This window comes from Anser anser (genome assembly GCF_964211835.1).
Source record: "Anser anser genome assembly, chromosome: 8".
Lineage (NCBI taxonomy): Eukaryota > Metazoa > Chordata > Aves > Anseriformes > Anatidae > Anser > Anser anser.
Genome location: NC_139728.1, coordinates 8,986,403 through 9,007,283, shown reverse-complemented (window position 1 = coordinate 9,007,283; position 20,881 = coordinate 8,986,403). Strand labels below are relative to the sequence as shown.

Genomic DNA, 20,881 nt, shown 5'->3' with positions numbered 1-20,881 from the left:
CCCCGCCCCCTGCGCGCGGGCCCCGCCCCCCGCGGAGAGGCCCCGCCCCGCGGAGCCGATCGCGGCCGAAGCGCTTCGGGCAGGGCCGGGCCGGGGCCGGAGCCGCCGCCATGCCGGGGCTGCTGCTGGGCGACGAGGCGCCCGACTTCGAGGCGGACACGACGCAGGGCCGCATCCGCTTCCACGACTTCCTGGGAGACTCGTGAGCGCCGGGCCGGGCCGGGACGGGACGGGGGGGGCGCGGGGCGGGGGGCGGGGGGCCGGACCCCGGCGGCGGGGCCCTGCCCGAGCGCATTCGGGCGCCCGGTGCGCCCCTCACGGCCCCGCGCTGTGCCGGCAGGTGGGGCATCCTCTTCTCCCACCCGCGGGACTTCACGCCCGTCTGCACCACGGAGCTGGGCCGGGCGGCCCGGCTGGCCCCCGAGTTCAGCAAGCGCAACGTGAAGATGATCGCGCTCTCCATCGACAGCGTGCCCGACCACCTCGCCTGGAGCAAGGTACGCCGTGCCCCCGGGCCGACCGAGAGCCCACGCGGGGCCCCGGAGCCGCCGTCGGTAACGCGGGGGTGCCCAAAGCTCAGGGAGGGCGGCTTGTACGGGGACCCGCGGCGCTTGTGCGGTGGAACAGGACAGGAGGCTTCGAGGCGAGCATCGGGCTTCAAAGGGTGCAGCTCGCGTCCAGGCAGGGGGAAGAGAACAGGGGACAAAAGGGCGCCTTAAACATAAATCGGCAAGTAAGAGCGCGTAAGACCTAAAAACCATCCCTAGGAACCATAAGAAACATGGCGCAGAAATAAAGAGCTCGCTGAAGGAGCGGGAAAGCTACCGATGAAAAACCTCAATCGCAGCGTTGTGGGGCCAGGCAGCGTGGCTCCAGGTGAGAGGGGTGTAAAACGAGCTTTGGGAAAGATACGGCCAGGGCACAGCAAGCCCCGGGTGAGGTACCTGCCTCTCTTTACTCTGGAACTGGGAATGTGCTCACAGGTTTTCCGGGAGTGAGACATGCATGCAAATAAGGAACGATAAAGGTGAGAATTTGCACAGTCCGGCATTATTTAACGACTGAGCGGCTTCAGAAGTTGCCTAATTGCGTTATTGCTTAAACTGACCTCTGTACCTGGGTGGTGCACGGCCCGTGTCCCACCGAGCCTCAGAAGGGCCTGGGGACAAACAGCATACAAATCTCACAGCCCCAGCTGGGATCTCTGCGCTGGTCAAACTGGCTGAAACCACTGGTCAGATCGCATTAAACACAACAGAAAGCTTGGGTTGTGGTTCGTAAGGCAGCCTTGTGTCCTGGTGTGTTAGAGCCCTTTGAAGAACTGTAGGGGAATTGCTAACGACCACAAAGCCCCTGAATTTCCAGGAAACTTTCAAATGAAATCAGCTGTGAAAGGGAAGGCTCACTTCTGCAAGGAGATGGGAGGAAGCACTGGACTGTGTCAAGGGAGGGAAGCAGCGAGCTTCCTAGAGGGTCTGCAGGGACGTGTGGTGCTCAGCATAGTCAGATAACCTGCAGGAGGTGAACAACGAGCTGCTTTTGCTGATGGTCCAGAATGATTCAGCACAACCTCAGGTAAAACCAGGAAAAGTTGCAGAGCAGCTTCAGGGCGCCGGTGGGAAGCAGAATAGCACGTTTGGAAAAACAGCCAGAAAACCACAGAGAAAGTCGGAGGGCAGCAGTCCAAGCTGCGGGGAGCTTTCTGCCAGGCTGGGAGAGGCCTCAGAGACGGTGGTGTGGAAATGTCTCCTCAGCACCTGTGAAAACCTGTGAATGTCCTCCAGAGCAAAAGATCAAATCAGTGAGGACAAATCCAGAGCAGACTGGAGTCTTTTGTGCAGCCTGCCTTTGGAACTGCCCATCTCACAGACTACGGGAGAACAGGAAAAGGTGCAGAGGGGGAGCAAAGCTGCCTGAAGGCGGGGCAGGTTTTGTTCAGTGCCGAGCAACTGGGTCCCTTCTGTGTGGGAGCAGGAGGAGGCATCAGGTTGCGACCCACAGAGCTGAACTGAGAGGGCAGCTGGTAAGATCAGATGCTGTGCTGTAAATGTTCTCCTGCCCAGCCATGGAGCTTGGATGGAGGTAGCACGCCTTGGTGGCAGGCGCCTCTGAACAAAAGTGGTCTGTAGGAAATGCTAGACTGAGATCTAGAAACTGCAGTTTCCTTCGCTAGGTCTTAGGAGTCTCAGGAACAAGCAAAACTTGGGGCAGTTAGATCTCTCTGTGCAACATTCCTCCACGTTCTTGTGCTTTCTCTCTGGATGAAGCTCGTTTCATCTGGAGCACGGTCCACGAGGAAGCACATGGGCAGGAAAAATGGCTGCATTTTGTGAGAAACAACAAAGGAGCTTCTGCTGCCTTTGGTGCCAAATTTCAGTGGGCAGACAGGGCCTGGAAAGTTGATAAACCGGGCGGGACAGCTGACCTGGCAGCAAAGAGCAGGGCTGTGAACCAGAGCATAGCCATAGCTGTCGTGTCACTTTGCCCAGCTCTGCTTACCCAGCCAAAGATGTCACGGCTCTTCTTAGCCACCCCTAGCCAAGACCCAGGGGCTTGCTCAAGGTCTCATAACGAGCCTGTACCTCAGCCGGAGATGAGTCCTGCTCTGCTGTCTCCCCGGTCTGTGCACTGCTTCTCCAACACCTGGCTGAAGGGACGAGCTCCTTCAGCAGGATTAAAGATGGTATCTGCCTCAGCAGCACCAGGTCTGTGGCATGCGGAGAGGTGGTTGGCTCCTGAGTGGTTGCTGCAGGGCTGTCAGAGGAGGTTTCAGGCCCCTCTTTGATTGCTGCTGCCTTAGCCTCAGTTAGTTGGGTGAATAAGTCGCTCTGATGATGTCTGGTTTCAGCCTGGACTCTGGAAAGAAAAATGGTTTGTAGGGAAGTGAGTAAGTTGTGTGTTGTATTGCAAAACAGGGTGGGGTTTATGAAGCCGTTTTGTATGGAGATTTCCTGCAGCATGAAGTTACGTGCGTTTGAGAATGAGTTATAGTCCTTAAGATTTGCATACGGCTTCTCAGCTCTCTTCATCCCCGCTCTGGAGAGGGGGGTGCATGAGTGTCACTGCCCAGCTTCCCTCTACAGCCTCCTGCAGCTCCGCAGGACATTCAGAGACAGGCTGGCCTCTTGGCTCTGCTTTAACAAGGCAGCTCTGCAGGAGAACAGAACCGACTCCCTCCCAGAGCAGGCCAGCACGCAGCCCAGCAGAGACAAACAGCCCGTTTTTGCAGTGCACCGCTGACTCACCAAGGCCTCGGGGTGAAAGCAAGCGGAGAGAAACGCTTCAAAGGAAACATCCTGCCACGGGTGCACCACTTGACCTGCTTGCAGCATCCTGAGCAGCCAGGGCAGGGTTGCAGCCCCTTACATCACCACCATCAGCCTAGGGGTGCTAGCACAGGGCCTGCCTGCTCTCACTTACAGCATGCTCTGAGCAGCAGCGGGCATTGCCTGGGGCAGCATTTCCAACCCTGCCCTCCCCACATTCTCCCTGAGAGGGACCCAGCCTGCCCCACCATGCTCAAAGCCCAGGAGGACAGAAACTTGTATGTTCGCAGCTGATCCTGCAAAGCAGCGGCGTGCGGGAGGCTCCTGTCCGTGCTGGAGTCTGGTTTGTTCCCCTGCAGCATAAGGAGGACGGAAGGAACAGGCAGCTCTGTTCTGGGGCAGAAACCTTGGAATAAATTTGCTTCCATGCTGGCAGCTGCTCTGCTCGTGCTGCCTTGAGCAGGCTTTTCCCAGCCCTGCTGTGGCTCGGCACAACTCGTACGGCTGGTACTGCAAACTGCAGAGATAATGCAAATGTTTTGGCCAAATCCAGATCTGATTCAGAGATGGTCAACATCCAGTTCCTGCGTGAAGCAGATAAAGCTAGGACTAGCACAGGGAGCAGCCTCACAGACTGTGGTCACAAGGGAGAGCATCCGTGGGAGGTGACGGTTTTCCCCGGGGTAAAAAAAAACCTGTTCCTTAAGAACAGTTAGAAAAAAAAAGTTCCTTAAAGAACACGGTTTGGTTCAGCCTGTGTCCCCCATGGTGGATAGAGGGGAGCACGAGCATTTCGGTGGTTTTATCTCTGCAGGACATCAACGCCTACAACGGGGAACAACCTGAGGAGACGCTCCCCTTCCCCATCATTGCTGATAAGAACCGGGAGCTCGCTGTCAAGCTGGGCATGCTGGACCCCGATGAGCGGGACAAGGACGGCATGCCCCTGACTGCTCGCGTGGTGAGTGCCCGGCCCGGGAGCCTTCTGCGCCTGGCAGCCCCCGGCTGCGGGGCACCGAGGTGGGGGCAGCTTACCTGCGTGGCTGTGACCATCTCGGGAGCCAGGCTGACTTCCCGGGGCTAGATGCACGAGTTGTGCTGCAGGAAGGAGCTGGCGCAGCCCCGGCCTGCTGGCAGCAGCTCCATCTTGCTGCTGGCACCAGCTCATCCTCGTGCCTCTCCACACGGAGAGGGAATATTAAGTCCTTGATCTGTTGGACTTTCCCTTTCCCCTCTATGTTTGTGTTGAAAGGCCGGGGGAAAGAATTTTCAAGTGGCAAAACAAGGCAGCATTAGAAATAGGAGCTCCCAGAGCAAACGCTGTGTTCCTCATGCCTGGGAGTCAGTGTTTGCCCTAGGAGATAGCCACCGCTACTTTCCAAGCACCTGCAAGCACACAGGACACAAATTTCCCAAGACAGGAGGAGGAGGAGGACCAAACGGATGCATTAGGATAAACACCTTCTGCCTGGCCCCTGACGGTGCCCCAGGAACCTGACTCTGTCTCCCTGTGCTCAGGTGTTCGTGTTCGGCCCGGATAAGAAGCTGAAACTCTCCATCCTGTACCCAGCCACCACCGGGAGAAACTTCGATGAGATCCTGAGGGTGGTGGACTCTCTGCAGCTGACAGCTTACAAGAAGGTCGCTACCCCTGTGGACTGGAAGGTGAGGAGGGGAGCAGAGCTCAGCCAGGCCTTGCCCGGGCAGGGGATGTAGAGGTGCACTGAAACATCTGCCTGCTCCTCTTGGGGGTCACCAAAGGGAAAGCTGGTGAGGAGCCGTGATACGAGTTGGATCCTAGCACAAGCCCCGGGGGCGCTGCTGTCTGGCATCACGCGGAGATCTCCCTTCCCTCCCTTCAGCCCTAGGTACCAGCACGTACAGGACCTGGCCTTTCTAGCTATCAGCATGGGAGCTCTGGGCCAGGGCAGGTCCCACAATTGCTGACTGATAGGGGAGAACGTTACCAGAGCCAGCAGAGCAGCAGGTGTGAGCACCTGGCAGTGCGAGTACCTAGCAGTAGCTGGGGGCACCCTTCCTGCCTGGCTCGCTGCTCTGCTCCCTTCGAACCAGGAAGGGCCGGTGCGGGCACGGCCCCGCTTTGCCCAGCACTTACACAACCGTGTCCCAGCCCCGTGGAAAATAACCAGCTTCGTTGTTGCTTACTTGCTGCCATCCCTGTGCAGCAGCATTGTTTCAAATTCCCCACATATTTGGGGCAGGCAATGTAAAGCAAGAAGAAAGTGCAGCCTGGCTGCTTTCGCTAGCCAGCGTTTCCCTGGCCCAGCAGAGCTGCCCAGCTCTTGGGGCTGTCCTGCTGCTGGCTTTCAGAGCCGTCACCAAACAGTGGTGACAATGGAGCCAGAGGGGACACTCCCGCTGAGACAGTGTCCCCTAAAAGCAGAAGTCTAAGGTCAGTAATTCCACGCGCAGTGTAAGCAGCAGGTGGAGGCAGCCTTGCTCTCAAGACCTGCCTCCTGCAGCGTGAGTTAACCAGTCTGGGGGGCAGCTCATCCCCCCACACACACCTCGCAGGGAAGCACAGCTCTCCGTGGGGCTTGGCACACCAAGGGGGAGCCAGCGCTGCCCGCGCAGGGGCACCTGAGCACTGGAGGAGCAGACCCAAGCACGCTGTGCTCCCTCAGGCGGCGCAGAGACGCAGCGCCGCCCAAATTCCTCTCCTGTTACTCCCCGTTCCCGCGGGGAAGGGTTGGGCCGTGGGATCCCGTTGGATCAGGCGGTGCAGCTCTCCCTTTCCACACCACCCAGGCTTCCTGGCATCTCTCCCAGGCATCTCTGCTCCCATGCAGAGCTGCAGGGCACGTGCCCGGGGCTGAGCGTTTGGGGGGAGGCAGTGCCGCCCATCGCCACCTGCACCCGAGCCCGCCAGCACCTCTGCTGCTCTCACGGTTCCCATTTGCTCCCCAGCCCGGTGACAGCGTCATGGTTGTGCCCACCTTACCTGACGAGGAGGCCAAGAAGCTGTTCCCTAAAGGAGTCTTCACGAAGGACCTGCCGTCAGGCAAGAAGTACCTGCGTTACACCCCGCAGCCCGAGTGAGCGGCCCTGGACGCAGCAGGCAGTGCTGCCCGTGCCCGCATCCGGCCTCCCCAGCACCGTGTGACACTCACTGACAGCTCACCCCCATACTAAACCAACCCACGTCCCTTTTGTCCCCCCCACGCCCCCTCAAACTAAAACCCCGGGTGTTTTCTTGCCTTGAATCAGCCCCGCAAGGAGGAGGTTAGCAGACTGGTGGCAGCTCCGCGGCTCACGCTGTGCTGTCTCCTGTTGAGCACCATCTGAGCTTCTCCTGGCAGCCCGGTGGGAAGGACGGTGGCAGCAGCCAGGCCCCGAGGCGTGTCCTGCTGGGCTCCTGTCGCCCATCAGGTAGCTGAGGGTGCTCCGAATTGCTGTGTGCCTCTAGGAGCAGCCGTCACTAACCCAGTAACAACTTCATGTGGTCCCCTCCGTAGGGGAGGAGCTGCAGAGCAAAATCTCTCACTCACTGCTTTCTCATCTCTTGCTGAAAGCTGACCGATTATTTTCAGCTTCTATGGAAGAGGGACTAGAGGAAATAAACTCGTCTTCAGTACTACGTGCAGCGTCCCTGGTCTGCTTTTGTTGGTGTTCACCCCCGTAGCGTTGGTGCTTCGTCTGTGGCGCCCCGAATGATTTTGCTCGCTGTGGCTTTGCAGCTGGGGGGTGCGCCCACGCTCCCGGCCGGTGGCAGCACCACGGGTTGCCTTGTGACTGCCCTATAAATCGGGCACTTGGGGAAATGCCAGCGGGTTACAGGGCAGCCGTGCTGTCCCTGCTTCAAGGAGCCTCAGCGGGGGAAGGAGGGAGATGGCTGCTCGAGGAGCGTCAGCCTGGACCAGGAGGTAGCTCCCCAGGGCACGATACAACGCCTGCAAGCTCCTGCCTGCTCCTAAACCTCAGGGATTTCTTGCCTCGATCAGACACTTACCTCAAAGCCGTGGGCCTGCGAAGTCGGAAGGAGCGTGATTTGCTTTCCGGGCACGTTCCAGCCCTGCTGCACCAGGGACCAACGCTTCATGCAGGCCCAGGCTTGTCAGTGATGAGCAGTGTTCTAACAGAAGGCTAGGGAAGAAACCCACCGGCTGAACAGGACACGGGCTGCCTGCCAGCGTCTCGCAGCGCCCAGCACAGTCAGCAGCACCTGCCACAGTGCCCACACAGCCAGCGCCCAGCGGCTGTCCGCCAGCACCTCCTCACACAGGCCACGCCACCCCACTGAGGACATCCTTGCCCAGAGGCAGCTGCCTTTCAGGCTGAGAACTCCCCCTTTCATTGCCAAAATAAAATTTTACATTAATGCCTGGTTGCTGTCAGGGACAATACATGGAATATTTGTATTTTTTTCCAAATGTTTCACTTGCTGCTTCTCCCCTCCCTCCCCCCAGCTGTGGAACTTTTAAGTTACCCTGGTTTATAAAATTCTCCGTTATCCCCATTTATTATTTTTACTAAAAGACAGTGGGGAAAAATAACACCACCTGGTGTCTGGGTGGAATCTTGTCCCCCCCCCCCCACCTCGTTCTGCGAGAAGTGGGAGGGGGATCTGCAATCCCAAAGGGGAAACATCCTTTCTCTGGGCATTTTCTCAGCCTTACCAAGCTTGACACCTTCCCAAGGTACCCACAAGCTGCGAGAGCTCCTGGGTTTCTTGCAGGAGCGTGGCACGCGGCTCTCCCCTTGATCTGATTGCCTAAGGGCAGAGGGCAGCCTGCATCCCTCTGCTCCTCGAGAGCTCGCCAGCCCGAGGCAGCCAGACTGACTGAAGCAGACAGAACGCTTGGGTTCCAGTACAGATCGAACGCTTTTCTTTTAATCCCAGAGAAGTGAAATGCAACATTTGTTCGAGTTTGCGATAACATCCAAAGACAGAAGTCCAAGCCCCCTACTCGGTAAAGTCATTTGTGTTTAAGGCACTCTGCAAAACCAGCTTTCGTCTCCTCTTCCTTCCGATTTTCCCCACACGGCAGCAGAATACCCGATTTTCTCTTTTCTCCGTAGTGACACCCGCACGTCCTTGCTCTTATCACCATCTCCGGAAATTGGCAACATCAAACACCGCGCAAGCCGAACAGAAAGACACCGGGAGGCCGGGCCGATAAATAGAGACGGGCACGGGAGGGAGCGCAGCGCCTGGGGGGGCACGAGGGGGCTTCTGCAGGAAAAGGACAGGCGCGGGATGTCCTCCCCGCAGGCATTTGTGTCATCCCCCTTCCTTTTCCCCAGTTCTCCCTCCCTCCCAAAAGGGGACAGGATGGGAGCAGGTGCCCGCGAGCAGGCTCCCCATCGGCGCTCCCGAAATCCACGAAGGGGGTGTGGGGGGACCCAGCCACCCCTGCTGACCCCCCCCCAGAGTTCCAGCCGTCAATAAATAGAAATCAATAAATAAATCTCAAATAAATAAATAAATACAAATACAGAAATAAATAAGCGAACAGAGCACGCCGGCGGGCGGGCGGGCGCCGGGGAGGAGAGGGGCGGCAGTGCCGGCTTCGGCTTGGCCCGCCTGCCCCGCAGGCGTTGCCTTGCACCACGAAGCCGTGCCCTGAAGCCAGAGGGACGGACGGACGCCTCCCGCAGCGCCCGGGTGGCGTGGGGGCACGGCCCCAAAAACGCCACGGGATGGAGGAGAAGGGGCACCTCGGGTCCCTCCCTGAGATAACGAGGCGCCGGCTACGAGCAGGGAAGGAGGGAGGAGGCGGCCCACGGGGGGTTGTGGTGCTGAGCACAGGAGGCCGGGTGCTCCCCGGGGATCTGGGGATGCTCCCGTGGAGCCAGCACCGGGGATCCCACTCGGGGCCCTCATAAATATGGCTCGGGGCGGCCGAGAAATGGGCTGATCCCGGGCTCAAACGTGCAGGCTTCCGGACCAGACCCGCACAGGGACCACCCCGAGGAGCCACAGCCGTTCCCCTGCCTCCTTCCTTCCCTTCCTCTTTGCTTCAGCTTCGTGCCGCCCCTCACCGCACCGTTTCACCAGGCTCAACCCCAGCCCCAGCGGGGCAGCCACGGCCGCTGGGAGCAGCATCCCCACACCAGCACCCCCCCTGGTCGCGGCACCGCTGCCGTGACCATCGGCTCTGGGGGAAAAACCCCAGCACAGCACCATTCGATCCGGCTGCCACGCTGGGGAGGGGTTTCGCAAGAGCTTTCAGGATCATTTCTGTCCCAGTGGGTCAAAAATACACGTCAGTCTTATTTCGCACTGAAAGGTACTTTCCCTCCGCCTCCTCCCTCAAAGTTTAACACAAATTGGATGCGAAGTTTCCAACAGCTTGCCAGGCACACTTCTGATAAATGAAACGTCAGCGATGGCTAAAACTGCCTTTGATTGTGCATCAGTATAAAAACACTGGCCGAATCTCACAAAAACAGGGTGCCCCCCAGTGCTGACCATCTCCCCGCAGGGGTTCTGCTCAGGACAGCAAAGCAAACCAGAGCTCAGAGCCTGCCTTCCCTTCACACTCTCCTCACAGAAGGATTCACCCAGCCCTCACTAACCCGAAATGCGCCGGTTCCCAGTCCACCGAACCCCTCCGCCTGCGCCAGGCCAAGCGGGAGGAACGGGGCCGCAGCCCGCAGCACTTGAAAGTGTTCCTCGAGGTGTCAGCACGCAGCGCTCCCAGAAGAGAAATAAAGAACCGAATCCGTAGCAAACGCTACCGAGGATAATAAATAGCCTGGGGGTTTCACAGGGATTTTTGGTCTAAGACGCCTGGGGAGTCCCTTTGCCTGCGGGGACCGGCCCCCAGCTGCCCGGGGCGCACGTCCCAGCCTGGAAACGCACAAGCTGAGGCTGAAGCTTTGCAGAGACTCGCGCGTGCTCCTGGGAGCGATGCCCCGGGAAGGCGCCGCCCCGAGGCGGGTGCACACCGGGCAGCCGGGTGCGAGGAAGCGCTCCCGATGCCACGAGAAACTCTGCACGAAAGCAGCGAAGGAGACCACCCTTCCCCAGCCCTCCCGGCAGCGGGACGGCCGCTGGGAGCTCCGAGCAGGAACACCCCTCGTCCCCGCAGCAGCAAAACCCCCGGCACACGAAGGCAGGGGCGCGAGCCAGAGGGACGGCAGGGCTCGTGCCGGGGCGGCGAAGGGAGCGGGGAAAGCAGCAAAAGCCACCTTCGTCTGCCCAGGCCCCTCGGGGAACGCAGGGCACCTGAAGCTGCCCCCGGGCAGGGGCAGAGCCGCCGTGGCTCCCGCCTCTGCTGCATCCAGGCGGGTGCAACCACCAGGGCACAGCTGAAAGAGAGGAAATGTTGCTCCCCTGCTGAAACAAGCAGGGAATTGCACGTCCAGCCCGCAGCACCAGCACCTCCTCGCCGACCAGAACGATGCCAGCGATCCAGGCAGCGAGGAAAGGGCAGGGGGCGAGGAGAAAGGCAAGTAAAAAGAAACCCCTTATCTGCCAGCCACCTGCAGCAGCACAAGGCAGCACGCTCTCCTCCCCGCCGTGCACGCCCATGAGCTGTGCAGCTCCACGGGTGGCTACGGCTGAGGCTCCCCACACACGCAGGCGTTTGCAGGGAAGATGAACAAGCGCCCAACTTCTTGCTACGGGCTCCCGTCTGCAGTGGAAGCACCCGAATCCTGGAGTACCTCCAAGCTTTTTTGGCGACCACGCAAACGCCGTCAGTAACTGCCTGCTCTCCCTCGCCTGGGTAAACAGGCACCGCTCGCGGTTTCTCTTCTGGCTGAGAATAATTTTTGCTTCTGCAAAAAATAAAAAAAAAAAAGAAAAAGAAAAGGGCTGGCGGGGATGGGGAGGGGGAGGTTGAGGAACTGCAAAGATTTAGTGCACCTTAAAACTAAAGGACATCTAACCTGCCCTTAGGTCTCACTCCAAGATGGGAATGAACTACGCCACCTCCTACGTTCACGACTACTCCAAACACACCGAGATGCATGCAAAATGTCCCGCTGCGGAGAGCCCCTCTCGGGCAGAGACGCCCCCTGTCACCGGGCTCCGGCCGGGCGCCAGCTCCCACACTGCTCCCAGGCCCTTCCAAGTCCCAGCGAGCGTGACAACGGGCTGATTATCGATCCAAAATGCATAGGTAGAGACACCGAGGGAAGGGCGACTGCACAAAGCCCCCCGCCCCGACTGGCAGGCATCGTCTCCTCTTCTACGGCTAACGGGGTGGAAAGCAGCATTTGCCACAGGCACGGTTTGATGGCGCTCTTGCTCCTCACGTCTCCCTGCAAGGAAGCAGGAGGCGGTCAGCTAAGCCAGCCTCTTTTCCAGCCGCGAGCCCTAGGAGCGCTCAAATCCACCTCCTGGGGAATCCGCCAGCTCGGCAACCCCTCTGGGCGGCCGGGCCGGGCTCACGCTCTCTTTCCAGCTAAGGAGAAGCCGTGTTTCCAAGCGCAGCTACAAAGGCAGGTGAACCCAGGAGGTCTGCTTTGGCTCAGGAACCCCGTGCGTTCGCACACGCCGGCACGCGCCCCGGTGCTGCGCTACTTGGGAGGTATCACGACTATAGGCTGGCCTCGCTTGGGTCTCCACATGAGGACTTGGGCATCGTTGGCGTTGGGTTTCACTAGTGCGTTTGGTGGGATGGGCTCCATCCTGCTCAGGATCCGGGGCTGCTCCTGCTGAGTCCTTCCCACCAGCCGTGCCCGCTGCCCCAGGAGCTGCATGGGATCAACCTCAATGTCCACCCGCATCCTCCACTTTATAGTCTGCAAGATGATCTTCTCCTTGGTGGTGGTGTTCATGGCCACCAGCCACGTGGTAAAGCTCTGGTCCCTTTTAATCCTGGTCAGCAACGGCACGTTGCTGTTGCTCACGGGGACAGCCCACGTCACACTGGGGTAGAAATTGTCATTCATGCTCACCGAGAACCTGGAGATCTTGTTCGTGGGGCCGACCAGGGTCACCGTTTCCGTGGTGTTTCCGTACCAGGGGTAGCTCACCCCATCAGAATCGCTGATGGCTTTTACTCTTCCTTCTCGCAAGTCGGGCAACTCCCAGCTCGACCTAGGGAACGGAGGGAGAAAGGGCAGGTTATCGGGGAAACGGCAGCGACAGCGCCCGGGCAGTGACAGCAAGGGAGGGACTGAGGCAAGCCGCTGCGTGCCAGCACTTCCAGGGAAAGCACGTGCTTTGGACCAGGGGGAGACAGCACAGATAAAGGGATGACAATTCAGTCCGAAATCCCACTGAAAAAGCCATTTCTCCTGCAGCCACCAGAGGCTTTGTACCCAGCCAGAGCCACGCGCCAGAGCCCGTCTCTGGCATCAGCCACCAGATCCTCCCCCCGGCAGCGCTGACTCAAGAGCAGAGCTTGGGAACCATCTTCCCACCTGCAGGAAGCCACCGAGGACCTCATTCAAGCACAAATTTGTCTTCAGCTCCTTCGCTGAGTCAGTCAGGGCCAGCAGAAGCCTCCGCTCTGCCAGCACAATAGCATTTTAATTAACCTGCAATCTAACCAAACGGGCCAAAACTCATTTCTGAGCCTTTTGCAGGTCACTTGCTCCTTATTCAGCTCTTGATCTAAAAAAAGAAAGAAGAAAAAAAACCCTCGCTGTGTGTCAGCTGCAGCACAGCCACGGCCGCACACGCCGAGCCTGGAGCAGCTTCCCCCAGCCTGCAGCTCCGTCTGCAATTTTTACACCCCTAAATATAGGCGTTTGCTAAGACACATGTGCAGTAATTAAACATCACAATTATGCCTGCTGCTGGTGTGATGAAATCCCTGCCATGCTGCTGGGGTTGTGGGTGGGGGGGGAAATTCCAGCCAAAATCTTGGCTGCGGACCACACGAACACCACCAGGCGGGTGCGGCAAGGGAGAGGATCACCACGTGGCAGCTACAAGCTGGGAGCGGGGACAGCGGCCACCCGGCTCCAGCGAGCCCTAGCCCAGCTCCCAGGTGTCTTTCCTGAAGTCCTGAGAATGGGAAAACAGACACTCTTTGGGTGCTGAACCCACGCTTTAAATTTCAAGCCACTGCCCCGCACACCCAGAGCGAGAGGTGGCTAAGGATCACCTGTGCAGCGTTGTGCTGGGTCTCTGTCTCGAGGCAGGTCAGGCTTGCAGCGTGCCAGTATCTTTACCCAAAAAAACTGGCAACGTCACTGCTGGGTATCACAGAAAGGAGAATAAATAGAAAAACCTTTAACTTCTCAGACACATTGCTCCGGCTGAAGCCTCCTGCTGAGTCAGAGCTCAGCTCCGCACAGGTCTGGGCTCCGAAGCCACCAACAAGGGGACATCTGGCTTCTGTCCTCCCTGAGAAGCGGCAACCTGCACTCGCCCCCACACCCCCAGCACCCCACTGTGGTGCAAAATGACCCTGCCCGCTCCGAAAGCGTGAGGACGGGGTCATCCCCGGCATTCCCTGCCCGAGCCCAGCTCCAGGCAGCTCGACCCCACGCCGGCCATAGGGCCATGCAGAGGGCAGCCCCCCTGCCGCCCCCGGGGTCCCAGCCCTGTGCCCTTGGGGAAGAGCAGGAGGCCGGAGGAAACTGATCCGGCACCTTGCTGCAGCCCCTGGCACCCAGGAGAAATCCGAGCGGGGCTCTGCTTTCAGGAAGGGCAGCCAGGGCAGGGCAGGGCAGGCTCAGCAGCTCGAGGCAAAGGCAGGACCGGCGCCGGCTGCTCCCGCTCCCCAGGCAGATCGGGGCCGGGGGAGCTGCTCCAGCCCCAGCTGGCGCTCCCGACAGCACCAGCAGGGACAGGACCGCAGGCGAAGGCACGCCAGCGCCGTGTCTCCCCGCCACGAAGCCCGGGCAGCCCGGAGCTGCGCGAGGTGCCTCCTACTTCCAGGGAGAGGATTGCCAGGGCAGCCTCCACCTGCTCCCGCTCCCTTGCGAGCTGCCTCCGGCGGGGACTGTGTGAGGGCTGAGAGGAGGAGCTCTGCCAGTGCTGGTTAGGGGGATGCCCGGAGAGCCCAGCCCCTGTGGGGCCACACGGGCTCGACAGGGCTTTCTGCGAGCACCCCACACGGCGCCACGCAGAGCCCCCCCTGCCTGCCTGAGAGAAATCAGGGCTCTGCAGCGCCCGGGCAGGAACCAGGAGAAATGAGGCCGATGGGACGGGCTGAGGACAGGCCTGGCCGCGAGCGTGGCACCGCCCGGCAGCCGCCTGTGGGGACAGAGCCCCTGGCTCAGCCACCTCCTGCCTGCAGCCCCCACACCAACGTGGCCCAGCGCCAGGGCAGCGCGGGTGCCCTGGTGGCAGGCTGGGTGCACACTTGCTCCTTGGCGTCCTCCCGAGCCACCTGCGTGGAGCCTTCAAGCGACTTCCCTCAAACCTCTCCCAGCAGGGCTGCAACAAGGAACACAAGGCGATGGCGTCGAGGGAGGACAGCGGGGAACCGTGCTGGGGCCTCCGTCCCCTCACGGAATTGTGCTGGGGCCTCTGCCCCACCGTGTAACGGCACCGGGGTCCCTGAGCCCTCACTGAACCACGCTGGGGGCCCATCCCCTCACAGGACTGCTTTGGGTCTTTGGAGCCTTACGGAACGGCGCTGGGGCCTGCACCCCCCTCATGTAACGGTATCAGGGCCTCCGTCCCCATCGTGTAACAGCGCCGGGACCCCGTCACCTCACAGAACCACACCGGGGTTTCTGGCCCCTCGCGGAATGGCACCAGGGCCTCTGTCCCCACCATGTAACAGCACTGCTGCCTCCATCCCCCTCAGGTAACGGTATCAGGGCCTCCGTCCCCATCGTGTAACTGCGCTGGGGCCCTGTCACCTCACCGCTACGGGGGTCTCTGACCCCTTACGGAATGGCACCGGAGCCTCCGTCCCCGTCACGTAACTGCGCTGGCGCCTGCGTCCCCTCACGGAGCCACACCAGGGCCTCCGTCCCCACCAGGTAACGGCACCGGTGCCTCCGTCCCCGCCGCGCAACGCCGCCAGACCCGCGCCCCTCACAGCCCCCCCCCGGCAGCCCCCCAGCTCACACGCCGAGGTCGCTGTAGGTGTTGTAGAACTCCATGTGGTTGCAGGCCTGGATCCAGCCCACCACCCAGGTGTGGCGCCGGGCGATGGGCGGCATGAGGACGCGGGCGGAGGCGCGGAAGTAGGGCGTGCGGTAGCGCAGCACCACGGGCGAGCTCTCCTCGATGGCGGTGGCGGCCGGCTCGATGGTGGCGGACACGTCGGACACCACGATCTGCTCCCGCCGCACCCGCGCCTTGCACGCCACGCTCTGCAGGCAGCCCATGGCCGCCGCCTCGCCGCCGCCGCCGCCGCGCTCACCCGCCGCCGCGCCGCGGGGCCGAGCGGCAGCCCCGGCCGGCCCCCCCCCGCCCCGCCATCGCCGCCCGCCGCCGCCGCCGCCGAGCGCCGGCGCCCGCACCGGCGCCGGCAGGGCGAAGGCGCCGCCGCTGCCTTTGCGGCCCTCGCCGGCCACCGTCCGCCGGCCCCGCCGCTAGGGGGAGGCGGCGGCGCCGCCGAGCGCGGTCGCCGTGGTAACCGGGGGCGGCACGTGGGGCAGGAAGCGGAAGCGGCGCTGCGCGGGACGGGGCGGGGGGAGCGCGGCGGCGGGGCCGGCACCGGGGGGGAATCGGGAAGGCACCGGGGGGGTACGGGGGGCACCGGAGAGACGCTTGAGGGATACTGGAGGCAGTGAGGGGATACCGGGAGGTTACCGGCGGGCACCGAGGGGTACCGGAAGGATACCGGAGGGCACCGAGTGGTACCGGACGGCACCGGGGGAGTACAGGGGGTACCGGGAGGCACCGGGGAGATACTCGGGGGATACCGGAGGGCACCGGGAAGGTACCGGGTGACCACAGGGGGCACCGGAGAGGTACTTGGGCGATACTGGGGGCACTGAGGGGGTACCGGAAGGTTACTGGGAGGTTACCGGAGGGCACCGAGGGGTACCGAAGGGGTACAGGGGGCACCGTAGGGGTACCGGGAGACACCGGGGAGATACTTGGGGGATACCGGAGGGCACCGGGTGACCACAGGGGGCACCGGAGAGATACTGGGAGGGTACAAGGGGCACCGGTGAGGTACTTGGGGGATACTGGGAGGCGCTGAGGGGATACCCGGAGGTTACCAGAGGGCACCGAGTGGTACCAGAGAGCACCGGGGGAGTACAGGGGGCACCGGAGGGGTACCGGGAGGCACCGGGGAGATACTTGGGGGATACCGGAGGGCACAGGGGGACAGCGGAGAGGTACCTGAGGGGCACCAGAGGGGTACCGGGGGCGGATGGGCCTGTGAGGTGACAGCAGGAGGCAGCCCGGCAGTGGGCGACCTGCTTTGGCCTCTCCAGGCCTGGTCCCATCCCGGTCCTGTCCCACCGCCAGGCCCGGTGCCACCACCCGGTCCCGTCCCCGTCCCGGCGCCATGCCCAGCCCTCGCAGCAGCCGCGAGCGACGCGCCGGCCGCCCGGAGTTCGTGTCCCTGCTGAGCCAGCGCGGCCCCGCAGCCCCGGACAGCCCGTCCCGCCGCCGCGAGTCCGGGGGCTCCGCGCCCCCGCCGCTGCCCGAGGAGGACTGCATGAGGCTGAACCCGTCCTTCGTGGGCATCGCCCTCAGCTCCCTGCTCGCCGTCGACCTCTGGGCCTCCAAGCGCCTGGGAGTCTGCGCCGGGGAGGCCTCGGCCTGGGGCAGCGCCCGCCCGCTGCTGAAGGTGGTTGAGGTGTCGGGGCACGGCATCCCCTGGCTGCTGGGCACCTTCTACGGGCTCTGCCAGAGCGACAGCTCGGCCGCCAGGGAGGTGCTGCTCAACCTGCTCTTCGGTGAGGCCGGGAGGGGGTCGCTGCGGCGGGAGGATGGGGCCCGGGGGATGGGGAAGAGCTGAGGAAAGCCGGCTGTCACAGCCCTGGGGGAGCCGTCTGGTTCCCAGCAGCTGGCACGTCTGCCCAGAGCTGCAGCACGTGGATGGCTGCTCCAAACGCTGTGCCCGTGCGGTACCTGGATGGCTGCTCCAGCTTCCAAACCTCTGTGTCCCTGTGGCACCTGGCTGGCTGCTCCGGTTTCCAAACGCTGTGCCTGTGTGGGACCCGGATGGCCGCTCCAGTTTCCAAACCTCTGTGCCCGTGGGCTCGCTGCAGGCACTGATCTGTAAAAGCCAATATGGAAACTTCATCCAAAGCACGCATTTTAATCACACGTGGTGCCGTACTTTTTCCCCCCAGCATCCTGTCCTAGTAGGTATATGTAAATTCGTTTTTGCTCGCTTTGAAACAGCGGTAGCGCCAGAACAACAGACCTTTCTGGATTCCCAGTTCTTACACTTTTAAGTTGCAAAATTATAGGTGTCTCACATTGATTATGTGACTCTCTGTTTGGTGGGAAGTGTATGCTTTTGTGCATCTTTTCCATTTAGCAGTGCGTGGTTAAATTACAGCATCACGGGAGAGCTGGTGGGAAGGGACCTGGTGGCTTCTGACCTCCTTCCATAGAATGGTTTGGGTTGGAAGGACCTTAAAGCCCACCCAGTGCCACCCCCTGCCATGGGCAGGGACACCTCCCACCAGCCCAGGCTGCCCCCAGCCCCATCCAGCCTGGCCCTGGACACTTCCAGGGATGGGGCAAACACAGCTCCTCTGGGCAGCCTGTTCACTGCCTCACCTCCCTCACAGTGAAGAATTTATTCCAAATATCTAATCTAAATTTACCCTTTTCTAGTATAAAACCATTACCCCAGGAGCAGGCCTGCTCTGGCACCAGGGTTGTATCCAGCTGGAGTCACCCACCTTGGTGCTTTTTTGCAGCACCCACGTGGGGAACGAGCTTTCCTCGGTGCCCGAGCTGGATCTCCCAAACCACAGTTTAAAAGAAGTGATTGAACTAGGTTTACTTCTAGGAAAAAAAAAAGGGTTCTTAAATGATTAACCAGAGGGAGTGAACTGAAGTGACCAAAGGAAGGACTTTGTGCCCAGGCCATAGGACAGAAATCAGTCTCTCGGGCAAGATTTCCTTGGAAGAAGCAGCCCTGGCTGCCAGCACCAAGAGCTGGGCTGAGATAGCAAAGGCACTGCCTGGCGCGAGCAGCTGCTCTTGCCAAGTACTGACGGAGCATTTCTCACAGACACTTCACCTCTGACTTCTGCCACAGCAGCCTTTAGACTCCTGGGAACAAGCCGCTGTCATTTAATTTGCCCTTTACTCAGCTCTTAAAAATGGGGTGATTAACTTGTACACAGGTGCCCCCAGCAGCAGGGAGAAGCCAGACGTGGAGCTGCAAGCCCCCAGACCCGCTGGGGGCACGGGGACCCCCCTCACACCAAGGCACAGCTGAGGTGGATTGATCATTTACCTGGGTCAAAACAGTGCGTGCAGAGCCATGCTGAGTCAGCAGGGGCAGGCAGGGAATGTTAACCCCTGCGTGGCTTTCAAAACAAGGGAGGATTTGAGCCCCGAGCTGTGAATGCCAGATATTACACGAATAAATGCCGTAGAGCTGCGCACAGCAGAGTGCTGACGGAGATGTGCTCGGGCGGAAGCCCAGGGGAGCACTGTGCTCTCCCTGCCTGGGCATCGCAGCCCTGGCAAGGACTGCCTTCTCTTGGCAGGCTTCGGTAGCTCCGCGTTTTCTTAGTTCACGGCTTGGCTTCTGTTTTTGTCTCGATTCCCGTGGGAAAAATAAACCTCCTTTCTCGCTCACTCGCTGTTCCTCCTCCTAGCCTTGCTGCTGGATCTCGTGCTGGTGGCTGTGGTGAAAGGGATCGTCCGGCGGCCGCGGCCCACGCACAACAAGATGGACATGTTCGTCACCGTCTCGGTGGACAAGTACTCCTTCCCGTCGGGCCACGCCACCAGAGCCGCCCTGGTGTGCCGCTTCGTGCTGCACCACCTGGTGCTCGCCGTCCCGCTGCGCGTCCTCGTGGTGCTCTGGGCCCTCATCGTCGGCGTCTCGAGGGTGATGCTGGGCAGGCACAACGTGACGGACGTGCTCTTCGGCTTGCTCCTGGGCTACGCGCTGTACAGCGTGGTGGAGTACTGCTGGCTCTCCCCGCTCAACGCGCCTGCCCTCTTTGCTCTCTGGACCCACTGACCGCCGCAGCCCTCCCAGAGGAGGAGGCTTACACCCCGTTCTCTACGCGCACACAGAGGGGGGGCACTGGGACTTGAACTCGTATTTGCCCAGCCAGAATTTCACACAAGCAGCGCTGCAGGCTCCCGGGCCTGCAGTTAGACACTCAGTGCTGTCTCGCCCTCCTGTCGGGCTGCCAGGCACCGACCGCTCTCCAGGGACAAAGCAGAGCCCGGGGAGGGGTCAGCGCGCCCGCCTGGCAGCTCGCTGCTGATACTGTGAATCAGCGTGCCCTCACCGGGCACCTGCTGTGTTAGCCAATGGTGGATGTAATAGCTGGGGCTTTGCAGAGCTTTCTCTGCAATTGCCCGTGTTATCTGCGTGCTGTAAATACACCAATTGCATCGCTGCTGCGAGCACGCCCTGTGCTCCTTGGTACCTGAGCGGAGAGGACGCACTGAGGCCTGTCCTCAGATTTATAAAGAGCTCTGCCTCCTAAGCAATGCGTCTCTTTCCTATCGCTCCTGGCTTAAGCGCTGCACCGAGGCCGCACCTCAGCCAACAAGGACATGGGCATCTGGCTCCCAGTACTGCGGGGAAAGGAAGGGGGCAGCCAGGGGCTTGGGCCATCGATGGGATCTCCAGGGGATGGGGAAGCAGCCCCCAGCAGCAGCCTGCTCATAACACCACTGTGCAGAGCTTTACAGCTCTTTCTCCGCCCTCCACAGGATTTTCAGTCACCCAAGGGCAACAACACAGAGCTGTACTAACTGCCACAGCTCCCCTGAACTGCCGCCATTCGTCCTGGCAACCTTTCCTTCCACTTTTTCTGGTTGCCCTTGGCAGGAGGGGACCACAAGGAGCCTGGGTCCTGCCTCAGCCTCTCCTGGGGCCTTAAAACATTCCCTCTTGCTGTGGGAACTGCCTCGCTGAGGGGTCTAGGGGAAAGCTGTGACCCTCATCCAGCCCAGGGCTGCTCAGATCCCTGCTTGCGTTCCCTGAAACCCTCCTGAAGGTGAGGCTGCTCCTCACCGCAGCCAGGCTCTCCCTCTAGGAGGACGCCAGCCTGCTCTTGTGCCTTCCACCCGCAGCACACAGGGCTGCGCTGACCCCACAGCCCGGCTGCACCGACCCTTCCCCTCCCCTGCCACGAGGCTTCCACAGGGCGGCAGACAAGGAACAGGGCTTCAGCAAACCCTTTCTACCTTCACCGGGGGATGGCATTGCGAGGGAGTAGAGGGCAACAGCAGAGCTGGCGGGGACTTTGCCAGCCAGTCATGGTCCCACCATACCTTGCAAAATGAGCCACGAGCGCAGATAGTCAGGGAAACTGATGGTGGTGGGGCTGCAGGCACAGCAGGCACCAAAGCCTCTGGGCAGTGCTTAAATAATGCTGGGTGTGTGAGGAATGATTGGGGCCAGGTGGGGCTGCTCGTGGCCATTAAGTCCCTGGAAAAAATGAAGTTGCAAAAAAACCAAAACAGCGTTTGAGTGCTGTTCCTCTGATTGCAGCACGCAGGAGCACCCTGAGGGCTGCCAGCGCAAGCACCTCCTCTCTGCCTGCAACCCGCAGTACGGTGGCTGAAATAAAAATGTTCCCCCATGGGGCCGAGCCAGCACCCCAAGCTCCTG

The 20,881-nt window shown here is 60.9% G+C and overlaps 3 protein-coding genes across 10 annotated transcripts; 2 read left to right on the top strand and 1 right to left on the bottom strand.

The window, feature by feature from the left end:
• The first annotated feature begins 9 nt into the window (after positions 1-9).
• On the top strand, positions 10-6,864 carry PRDX6 (peroxiredoxin 6). The gene is made up of 5 exons (XM_083847734.1): positions 10-202; positions 341-497; positions 4,081-4,227; positions 4,785-4,931; positions 6,195-6,864. Exons 1-5 carry the CDS (start codon positions 111-113, stop codon positions 6,324-6,326), a joined length of 675 nt encoding a protein of 224 aa, XP_083703860.1. The 5' UTR covers positions 10-110; the 3' UTR covers positions 6,327-6,864.
• Positions 6,193-15,555, bottom strand: FAM78B (family with sequence similarity 78 member B). Of its 4 annotated transcripts, none has more exons than XM_083847722.1 (3): positions 15,217-15,555; positions 12,138-12,279; positions 6,193-11,498 (listed from the first exon to the last, which is right to left on the bottom strand). In XM_083847722.1, the coding sequence occupies exons 1-3, from the start codon at positions 15,477-15,479 to the stop codon at positions 11,256-11,258; spliced, it is 648 nt and encodes a 215-aa protein (XP_083703848.1). In that variant the 5' UTR covers positions 15,480-15,555; the 3' UTR covers positions 6,193-11,255. The 4 variants fall into 4 exon arrangements, with proteins under 4 accessions (XP_083703848.1, XP_083703849.1, XP_083703847.1 ...); XM_083847723.1 differs by having other exon boundaries at positions 6,193-8,438; XM_083847721.1 differs by having other exon boundaries at positions 6,193-12,279.
• Positions 15,556-15,722: 167 nt separating this feature from the next.
• On the top strand, positions 15,723-19,748 carry PLPP6 (phospholipid phosphatase 6). 5 transcript variants are annotated; one of them, XM_083847730.1, is made up of 3 exons: positions 15,723-15,807; positions 16,576-17,009; positions 18,900-19,748. In XM_083847730.1, exons 2-3 carry the CDS (start codon positions 16,616-16,618, stop codon positions 19,268-19,270), a joined length of 765 nt encoding a protein of 254 aa, XP_083703856.1. In that variant the 5' UTR covers positions 15,723-15,807; positions 16,576-16,615; the 3' UTR covers positions 19,271-19,748. The 5 variants fall into 5 exon arrangements, with proteins under 5 accessions (XP_083703856.1, XP_083703854.1, XP_083703855.1 ...); XM_083847728.1 differs by having other exon boundaries at positions 15,762-15,840; XM_083847729.1 differs by having other exon boundaries at positions 15,780-15,953.
• The last annotated feature ends 1,133 nt before the right edge of the window (positions 19,749-20,881 follow it).